The sequence below is a fragment of the Alosa sapidissima genome, chromosome 7, assembly GCF_018492685.1.
Source record: "Alosa sapidissima isolate fAloSap1 chromosome 7, fAloSap1.pri, whole genome shotgun sequence".
Lineage (NCBI taxonomy): Eukaryota > Metazoa > Chordata > Actinopteri > Clupeiformes > Clupeidae > Alosa > Alosa sapidissima.
In genome coordinates this window covers 25,826,752-25,836,800 of record NC_055963.1, presented here as the reverse complement: position 1 = coordinate 25,836,800, position 10,049 = coordinate 25,826,752, and the positions used below count along the sequence as shown (strand labels likewise).

Below are 10,049 nucleotides of genomic sequence, written 5' to 3'. Positions count from 1 at the left end.
CTTTCTAGAACAAGCCCTGAATTCAAGCACTCCTGGATGGATTCAAAATGGTAACTGTCCTACTTATCCTCAGCTTGTTGATATCTGATACCATGTCAAATGGAGATGAGTCATCAGTGACCCTCTCAGAGCCCTGTCTACTGTATTATTCATTTCCCTCAGTGGTGATTTCAACACAAAAGATCCAAGCCTACAGTATATTGCTAGAGACATGAAGGTGAAAATCATAGTGATATTTCACAGTTATACAGTATGGGTATATTGTAGGAATGTAATGGAGTAAGGAATAAGTAATGTTGAATTGCATCTCCTCACTGTTCATTAAGCAGCCCCTGTGCTGTTGTTTGGCTAAATGTGAAACAGTACCCCTCCTATAGATATCACTGCTTTATTTCCCTTCCCAGTGTTTCTCTATGACATGAGTCTATTCGGACTCATGGGTTTCTTCAGCCTCTATTTCCCAATCCGACTCTTCACGATCCTGCTGATCTCATGCATCCTCCCTTTCTGGGTCATCTTCATGGTCACATACAGGTACTGTCATTAGTAACTTCTACGGATGCTGGATCTCTTGTCATCTCTTGTCATCTGGATCTCTTGTCATCTTTATTATTAAGATATTCGAATACAATAGATGGTTGCTGGCTATTAACTGCACACATATATATGTGTTGAAGATTTCAGCGTTGGCTCACCTTTGCTCCCATGGCTGTGTTTTGGCTCTGGCAAGATCTGAAGCAAATCGTGTTCTTTGTAAGCAACTTCATAGTATCAACCATGAAACAAAACTTTCGAAACAGGTCAGAGAAAAGCCGATATACCTGCCTGTTTTAAAACTTATATTGTTACTTTTTAACCCTTGGTGTTGGATACTAAGCATCCAGGGTGAGGTTAATCATTTTTTTTTAAATGCCAACAGGCTCCTGCCAGTGCTCTCTCTGCTCCCAGCTCTTGAGGTGCGCACAGAGTACGAGAGCATTGCTGAGGTCTCCCGTGTACGCCACGGCATTTCTGTCCTGAAGGTGGAGCTTTCAACCTCTCCCTCTCAGCCTCGGACAAGCTCTGTGGACAGCGATGACCGTCATGTCTGCGCCCTCCAGTTCACACTTAAGTAAGAGAGTAAAATATTACCCAGGGGACAATACCAGAGGTACAATGTGATGCAAGAACGTGCGTGGGTAACGGAAATTCAGCAGTAGGTTAAGTTGTACAATGACACTTTATAGCTTTTAAGACGGAGGAACCTGACATGTATGTTTTGGGATACAGCCTGTGTGACTAACCAGACTGAAAAATCAGCTGAGAGATCAGTATAAATAAAATGATCTGATAACCATAATAACTGGCTTTCTCTTGGGCACACACCACTCACTGAAAAATATAACCCATTAGATTTACTTGGAATGTGGACGTCGGTTGCACATGAATGTCTAGAAATAATACAGCCTTTCTCTCTCACTCTACACAATCAATTCATACCGCGATGACCCACTTTGAGCAATTAATTTAAATATCCACCCTCATTGTGTTCTACAGGTTGAGGCATGTAGCCTACTGAGAATAGATATTCAGATGTTGCAGGGAACATTGCCGTGTCAATGATAATGCAAGATAACTTACAGTCACTGCTTTATGTGATAAAACATTCTGTGGTAGTACCACAGTGCTCAATGACATTTATTGTCACTTGGAACACGTAAGATAAAACCTCTGTTATATTGTGCTTGCTCAATAACACACGCGTGGTGAGAACGAAGCAAGGCTCATCTCATAACATAAGATACAACCCAACTCCAAAATTCTACTATAGCTAACATTAACAAACAAATGTAAAACCTTTGGCAACACTGGCTGCTTGATTAACTCAGTGTTCTTGCAAATGCTTGGGAACACAATGAAGAGGTGGCACCAAGGAATCCCACTGATTATTTGCCTTCCTGGTTCAGAAAGTACTGAAGTGCTTCACATCCATCTCATCTATATCATATGTGCTACAGTGGTATCTCATTTTATTTTATTTATATGTAGCTGTCCGAGGTGTGTGATAAAACATTTGTGTATGACGTGAAGTAGGCCTACTGCTGTTTTAGGTTATAGGTAGCATTATGGTCACATAGTGCAGTTTGACTGTTGTGCACATTAATTATGATATGAAGACCCATAAACATTTAATAAAAAATGACTGTTTATTATATTGACACTACACAGTTCAGCCAACAACAACACAGACATATAAAGAACTGGATGACAGACATAAATGATCACAAAACGTGATCTTGTGCACTGTTTGGAGGTCAGACGATGTTTTGCTCTTAAATGAATCTTTCAATGTCACAGTTTCACTAACCTACTCCATTTGTGAAATCGATGTGTGAAATTATATTGAGAACAGGCAGGGTGGTAAGTCCTATGACACTAGATTTGCATCATTTCAACAAACCCCTCATTGTCTCTCGAGCACAGAATGGCTACATTATGCATCACTTCGTGTCAAAATCATCTGACTGTGGTTGGGCACGTCACACTTTGGATTTCTAGTGATTGATTATGCCAGGCTACAGACTCTGGCTTTCCACTGAGAAGGACATACTGTAGATCTTAAAGCTGAGAGATTTAGTTTACTCAGATCAGACATCTGATCACATCAGATGCAGAACATTAGCTGGTTCAGATCTCTGTTCAACTTATAAAAATAAATTATTCTTTTCAAGTACGAGTCAAATCTCGAAAGTGAAAAAGTTCACATTTTGTGGAAAGGTCATGGAAATGCCTATTCCAGCTATTTCCATGCCTCTATGATATTTGATAAAAGGCAAACCATGGAGGTATTGCTTACATGTATGACCTGTGATAGGACACTCAACAGTAGTGTGAATGCGTTCAAGAACATACACATAATAAAAAAAACAAGTTGTATTACCCTGCATGATGACCAGATTATCCCCACTGTTAAACCGAGTTGTATTACCCTGCATGATGACCAGATTATCCCCACTGTTAAAACAATTCTAAAACAATGTTTTTAAATATATAGACACAGGAAAATATCCCATGGAATTTGATGTGCACACAAGGCAAGAGAATACTCCCTTAATTAGTCCAAACCTGTCTAGCTGTCTAGTTGATAATCATTTATAAGGTCATTCGTTATTCAAAGCAATCCTTAGGATGGCTTTCCCAAGGTGCAAATACAGATGCACATCAAGTAATAAAATCATCAAGCTCATTTGATAACCACATTATACAGTTATTCAAAGCAATCCTTAGGATGGTTTTCCCCAGGTGCAAATACAGTTACACATCAAGTAATAAAATTATTGGCAGCATCAACACAACTGTGAAAGATAGTATTTGAGGACACACCAATTGCACTATTCTGCAATTCACTTTCGTAATGCATGCCTAAATATCAGGCAATATCCAAATGCTGTTTGACAGCATTTCAGGACACACCAAGATTATTTGGCAACTTCAGACTTATTGTATACCTAAATATCAGGTAATATTCAAAGGCTTAAGTATTGCACTGGAATGGTAGTGGGCATCATCATTCACAGACTCTAGTCTTGATCCATCAGGCTTTGGTCTCCCATGTTCTGAGATTGCTGGCCCTGGGGGGAAAAAGTTGTCATCTACACAACTAGAGAGACATACAGACAGACAGACTAACGGCTCCCGCACACAGTTGCGTTCCGTCAACGCATGCCAGTGGGTGTTCCCGATGGTAGCTATGCAAATGACTTAAGGTATAACTGTAATTTAATTGGCTGGTGCCGTCTGTTGTTCGCTTGTTCGTAATTTGATTGGCTGGTGCCGCCCGTCGGTGCAGCAACAGCTGAACTTCTCAACGCGAGCGACGGGAGCAACGCAACGCAACGCAACACAACAGACCCACAATTCAGTTCGGCAACGGGTGACTTAAGCCCATGTAAAGTGAACAGGATGCGTCTCCACCACTGCAACGCACGCAACTGTGTGCAGGAGCCTTTACTGACAGGCTGACTGTGTAACAGCCCTGCCCCCTTCCAACACCAATTTCCTGATTCCACTCACCAGATCTGCAACCCTGGTCTACTAATGAGTCACTCATTTCAGTTAATCCCCTGCACCTGTCCTCACCCCTATTTAAACCCTCCTGTTTTGCCTCTCTTTGTGTTGCCTTGGTTCAGACGCCGAAGGACTGTCCATTACTGAATATGCTTTCCTGTTCTCATTGCTCATTCTCTGTTTTGGCTGGTATCTCCTGTGTGTTTTATTAATTGCCCTTGTGGAAGTTTTGTTTTGGAAATTAAATACAAGAGTCCTGCACTTGCATCCGGTCTCATCCTTCCGTGACAGACTGACTGGTACTTAGAATATAAAATAGATGAAATGTGAGAGAACTTGATCATAGCCATTATTCTCACCCATCCGATTGTTAAGTCACGATGCAATAATGTGCAGATAATTCTTTCTCCGGTTTGAACTGGTCCCAGAGCCACTCGTTTTTTCCCCATAGAAATCATATTTTTCATGGAGGCCTGGACATTACCTTTGATTATATCATCCGGCTGCACAGCTACACTAATTACTCTGTTGAAGTTAAGCATTTTTTACCCTAAAACAAAGGTGGTGATGATTTACAGGCTGTGAAAACTGACTGGCTTAACAACCGAATAGGGCCAATTCCAAGAATAAAAAGACGGAAGTAGAAAGAGGAAACTTCGTGCAATACCAATCCTACCCCCACTTGTGGTACTGAAAATCATGTTCTTTCTCGTAATACGTTGACCATTGAAGGAACGATGATGATTTCCTTGAAAAGAAAAGCTTGTAATACATTTAAAGATGAAGTCTGTTATTTGGTTTCACTTTCACAAATGATTGTTGGACCTCAACTACCAATCAAACTAGATGTCTCTTATTCCATCCCCTACTCTTGCTACTTTTGTGTATGTAAATGAGTGTGAGTATAGTATGTGTTTGTTTTTGTGTATGTGTGCTTTTCTGTGTGTGTTCGCTTGTGAGTGTGTGTGAGGGGTTAATAGGGGGTGTGTGTGTTTATCTGTGTGTGTGTGTGTGTGTGTCTGCTTACCTACATGTGTGTGCGTGCGTACGTGTGTGTGTATATGTGTTTATGTGTGTGTTTGTGTGTGGCGCTATACCTCAAATGAGTGGATATGAGGTGGCTTGACATGGCCCCTTGAGACCAACATATGCAAAAAAGTTGGTCATCCTAAGCCCTACAGTTCTCGAGATATTCACAGAAAATTGTGTCCGGCCTACCCTCCTTTCGACACAAATTTACTGAAGAAAAACAAAAAAATAAAAAAATTCCAGAAGAAAAATAAATGACCGTGGCCGCCGCTTCGATAGTGTGGCGGTCATAATTACACCCCTACCTTCCTCGCTCTTGAAACAGTGTTGACTGGCTGGAAGTGTTTATTGCTCAATTTGAGACTCAAACACTGAACATGAGTGAAAAGTGTACAGAAGTACCAGTAAGGAATCCACCTTTAAAGGAAAATTCCGGAGTCCCTTTTCTGTTTTTTTTTTGGATGAACTAGAGTGGTGGACACCGAAATTTTGACGGTTAGTCCTGTCTCGACTTTTTGAATTGCCTTTGACTAGTCAGAGTGGCTGCCTACAGGCATGCTCAAACATGTCCTAAAACAACCCTTAACGTTCGTTTTCAAAACTGTGCAACTCACCGAGTGGTTAGTGGTGTTTGTTGATAATTCAATTCAAATATATCGGCGCAATGTATGATTTCCAGCCGTCTTATTTGCTATTGTGGAACTATTTTTTCAGACACCTCACAACCGCGTATAAACTTCTGCTCAATATTTGAGCCTGAAGCATAGACAGTTGCGCAGTAATATCAATGTGCAATGAGTCAATCAGAAATCAATGGGATTTTACAAAATGCCAAATAAAACACGACATAAACTGTATTTCGCTACGCTACTTGTTTTGGAACATCAACGAACACCACTAACCACTCGGTGAGTTGCACAGTTTTGAAAATGAACGTTAAGGGTTGTTTTAGGACATGTTTGAGCATACCTGTAGGCAGCCACTCTGACTAGTCAAAGGCGATTCAAAACGAGTCAGAAAAGTCGAGACAGGACCAATCGTCAAAATTTCGGTCCAAAACAAACCAGAAAAGGGACTCAAAGTGCTAAATACCGGAATTTTCCTTTAACTCAAATCTATATTACATACCAGGCAGTTGGCACTTGTCATCTGGGTAAAACGGTTCTGTATGTACTGGTTTCCAAACCCCATGACACGGCCGATGGCTTGGCTGGACAGTCCAGCCACCTTGGCTGTGAAATCCAGGGTGAAGGCCAGCTTCACCAACTGTGGGGGAGCTGTGGTCGACTGAGGCAGTGGATCAGGGATGGCAGCCACATAGCGATCGGCTAGTTGCTGGAAATTATTGTAGTTGAGCTTCTGGAAGAAGGAGCTCACACTACTGTTCCTCCTAATCTGGGAAATGGGAGGGGATCATATACTTTACTTGAGACATCCATCTGGGGGTGCAGATTTTGTTCTGCCCCATATCCTTCTCTGAATACTGGTATGAATGGGTAGTGTTCTAATTTGTGTTAAATGTGTAGTTTTGGAATGTACTCAGGTTTCCCTACTTTAATTAATGTCAGCATGGATCTTCTATGATTAAAGAGAAGTCAATGTCTCACATATAAATGCCAAAGAATAGCCTTGACTCCGCTTGTCACAACAGTAGGCTATTTTCAATGCCTGTGAATCTTTGCACAGGTCAGCTTACCTGTCAAACGTTCAAATGTATGATTATTTGAAACTAAGTAGTGTACCTTTTCATTAATTTCATCTCCGTGCTCTTTTAGTAGATCGACCATTCTCTCAATAATGTCATCAATGGAGTCTGAGGCTGCTGCAATACAGAATCACATCTAATCAGAGGGTAACTGAAACGTACATCAGGTTAAGTACACACACACACACACACATAAACATATATATATGAAATGAGTGACTCAATACCTTCAGCAGGCCTTGGATCAGTTAGTATAGCAGCACAAAATTGCTCCTCCTCTGTTGGGCTTTCTTTCACCTCTTTCACAATGCGCTCCAACTCCTCTGACACCTTCTCAAAGTATGTACTTGAGGGCTCCACACAGACAATTGCTTCGGGAAAACAGAGGAGGCATGAGTACAAAAATGTCTAATTCATTCTAACCACTCACACTCATATTCTCAGGATACCTCCCTTACACACGCCAATCAATTTTTTTTTGCTCAGAAAATGTGACATTTTTTATAAGTCTGATTTTGGATTTCAGAATGTCAAACTTCACAACACTAAGATGAAACTTAAAATGGTAGATCATCTGGCACTGGCAGAAGTATGGGAGAGTTACTAGGCCCTATATATCTAGGCCAAAGAAAAGACGTGGGATGTCACGCACACAAACTTGTGTCCAAAACACCTTACAGAACAAGTGATGTATAACATTCAAGCTACAGTGCAATAATAATAATAACAATAACAATAATAACAACAAATTCATAAGAATTCAAGGCATGGGCAATCATTTTGTTTTAGCATTTTCAGCAATTACCACTATTACAGTGTAACTGCAGAGAGTAATCCTTTAGTAACCATACCATATTCTGGGCTTACCATCCGGCACTCGTACCACATCAGCAGGGGCAAGGCTGCTCTGCCTTCGGACTGAATCCAATTTTTCTGCATCGTGGTGGCTACGGAAGGAGAGCTTCTTCAGCGAGAGCCTCTTCTTGATGGATTTAGAATGCCGCAGCGTTTTTCCATCCCCCTCTGTCTTGGGCATCTCAGGGACAGGGGGGCTTGCATCTGTGGCAAAGCAGCCATCCGCAGGCCCACTGAACACAGGGGTATCTGGCACTGAAGCACTGTTTTGGGCTTCATGGTTCTTCCTGGAAAAAAGACTTATAAAACTCCTCAGTATAGATGCCTTTTTGGTAATTCTCTGTGTCTGAGGCTTGATTTCTGTTTTCTTTGATTTTGTTTGGTGAGAGTCGTTGGTTGTGTCTGTGCTCGGTTCCTTTGGCTCAGTTTGTGATATTTCACGTGACAGACGATATGTTGAGCTGTCACTTGACGCCTTTCTGATGCGGTTGCCTTTGCTGTCCACTATTACCCATTTCCGAGGTTTGACCCGTTGAGGCCTGGCAGTGTTATCATTTAGACTGAGAGTGCGTTTCACGTATACTTCCAGCAGACGTTTGGTGGACTTCTGTCCCAGAAACAGAAGCTGAGGGCTGGGAGGAGACGCAACATTGTCTGTCTCCATAACAACACCTTTGAATCTAAAGAAAATCACAAAATACAAGTAGTGTGAAATAGATCAAGCAGAATCAAGGTAGCTAAGTTTAACTGATGACATGCAACAAGAAATACAGGCCAGTCTACAGTTAACTAATGAAGCCCCTTTCTAATTTACATATTTCATTGATAATAAGGAGCAAACTACCAGCTCAATTTTAGTTGACATGCAAACTGTCTACCTGTCATTGTAATTCCATTTATACACACTACCCTACACACACACCTCATAAAAATGATAAAAAATAATTTTGCTTCCAAATTATCTTAAAAAATACCTCTATTTCCACATTCACATGTCCCCATGACTCATTTGTATTACTGTTAGATAGAAAGGAGTTTGAGAGTATATTATGAGACGCTCTGCATAAATGGTTGTATTTCACGTGATAGATTAGGCTCATTGTTTAATCCCCATCATTTCAGGGCCCCTCGTCCAGCTCGCTGAGGCCCCCTTGTGGGCCCCACTACAGAGAAGCACCGAGCTATAGTAGCTACCTGGAATGTAGCCTATTGTTGAACTGTTTAATAGGACCTGTTACTTCACGTGGTAGCCTACAGATTGGTAATTACTAGCATTTTCGTCACTGTTACACATCCATCACTTGAGATATAGCCTACTACTTAAAACAGTGTAATCTTCAAGTAACCCATATGGCCTACTTCGTAGTGTTCGACGTGAACGCGGCCATAAAGCGTTGTTGCGGTATTATTACATTGCAATTAGGCTATTAAAGAATCTACTAAGCACTATGAATTAAATGGATACATTAGCCTACATCACCATACACTGGCAGTGACTATCAATTCCTTTATTAATTCCTTTATTTACTTTCTTCGGAGTTCGAATGCGGAAGTTTGGCTTTTTGCATAGTTTTACCGTCAACACAACCATTGTCAAGGATAATGGGAACAAAATAAACATTTTCAACCTTTTCAACAACTAACATAGGCTATGCCCGGCCTAGTAGGCTACATTTTGAAAACATTCCAGCAGCCTGTCTAGGTTGGTCATGGTCATCATGGAAAATCAACTTTTCTGGATCACGAGTTAGTTTACGTCCTTCTGGCTTTATGTTCGCAGAAAACATGAAAATACGGCAGACTTCTTTTTTCATAAACAGATAGTTTACATAAACTCACCTTACTGGAGTTTCTCATGAAGCGTCCCACTGCACAGACGGCACAAGCGACAATGTAACTGTTCATAATGACATCATCGCCGTAGGTGAAACTCTATCTCGCCGAACAGTCCCTTTTTTCCTCCCCAGGCCAGCAGACAACGTATCACTCAGGCCACACCCCTGTGAGACAGAAATAGATCACAATTTACAGTATCGTCATTTAGTAGTAGGCTACATGCCATCGAAATCTTTCTAGTAAATTCAAGGCCTATGTTTTCACAGAAGTGAAAAATATGCCTGTCTGTTTGAAATAGTGCATTCCTCTGAGTTCTAACTTCTAATCAGAGGTGGGCACAAATACATCAAAAACTATTTTGTTACAAACTACAAATACTGGCTCATAAAATGTAACAAAATAAAATACAAAATACTGAAAAAAGTATTTAATTAAAATACAAGTAATTAGTAATTTGAAAATACAAAAATATCCACACAATAATCATGGTATACCAACTTTTTAAGGCATATTATTGAAAACATATCCCCAAGAGACAAGAAATACTATTTTCTTGTTGGCTGGCAGGGCTATTAAT

General features: G+C 40.8%; 1 protein-coding gene across 3 annotated transcripts; it reads right to left on the bottom strand.

The window, feature by feature from the left end:
- Positions 1-2,183: 2,183 nt before the first annotated feature.
- Positions 2,184-9,633, bottom strand: LOC121713811. Of its 3 annotated transcripts, none has more exons than XM_042098767.1 (6): positions 9,476-9,633; positions 7,649-8,316; positions 7,009-7,152; positions 6,819-6,898; positions 6,205-6,471; positions 2,184-3,611 (listed from the first exon to the last, which is right to left on the bottom strand). In XM_042098767.1, the coding sequence occupies exons 2-6, from the start codon at positions 8,298-8,300 to the stop codon at positions 3,561-3,563; spliced, it is 1,194 nt and encodes a 397-aa protein (XP_041954701.1). In that variant the 5' UTR covers positions 8,301-8,316; positions 9,476-9,633; the 3' UTR covers positions 2,184-3,560. The 3 variants fall into 3 exon arrangements, with proteins under 3 accessions (XP_041954701.1, XP_041954704.1, XP_041954703.1); XM_042098770.1 differs by having other exon boundaries at positions 6,819-6,895; XM_042098769.1 differs by having other exon boundaries at positions 9,481-9,623.
- Positions 9,634-10,049: the final 416 nt, after the last annotated feature.

Bases quoted from the DNA above. Each gene is read 5' to 3' on its own strand.
- LOC121713811 (XM_042098767.1), bottom strand. From the start codon at position 8,300: ATGGAGACAGACAATGTTGCGTCTCCTCCCAGCCCTCAGCTTCTGTTT. The intron at 7,153-7,648 runs GTAAGCCCAGAA...GTTTTCCCGAAG, and splicing joins TGTGGTACGAGTGCCGGATG to CAATTGTCTGTGTGGAGCCC. The intron at 6,472-6,818 runs GTACACTACTTA...CCCATTTCCCAG, and splicing joins GAGATGAAATTAATGAAAAG to ATTAGGAGGAACAGTAGTGT.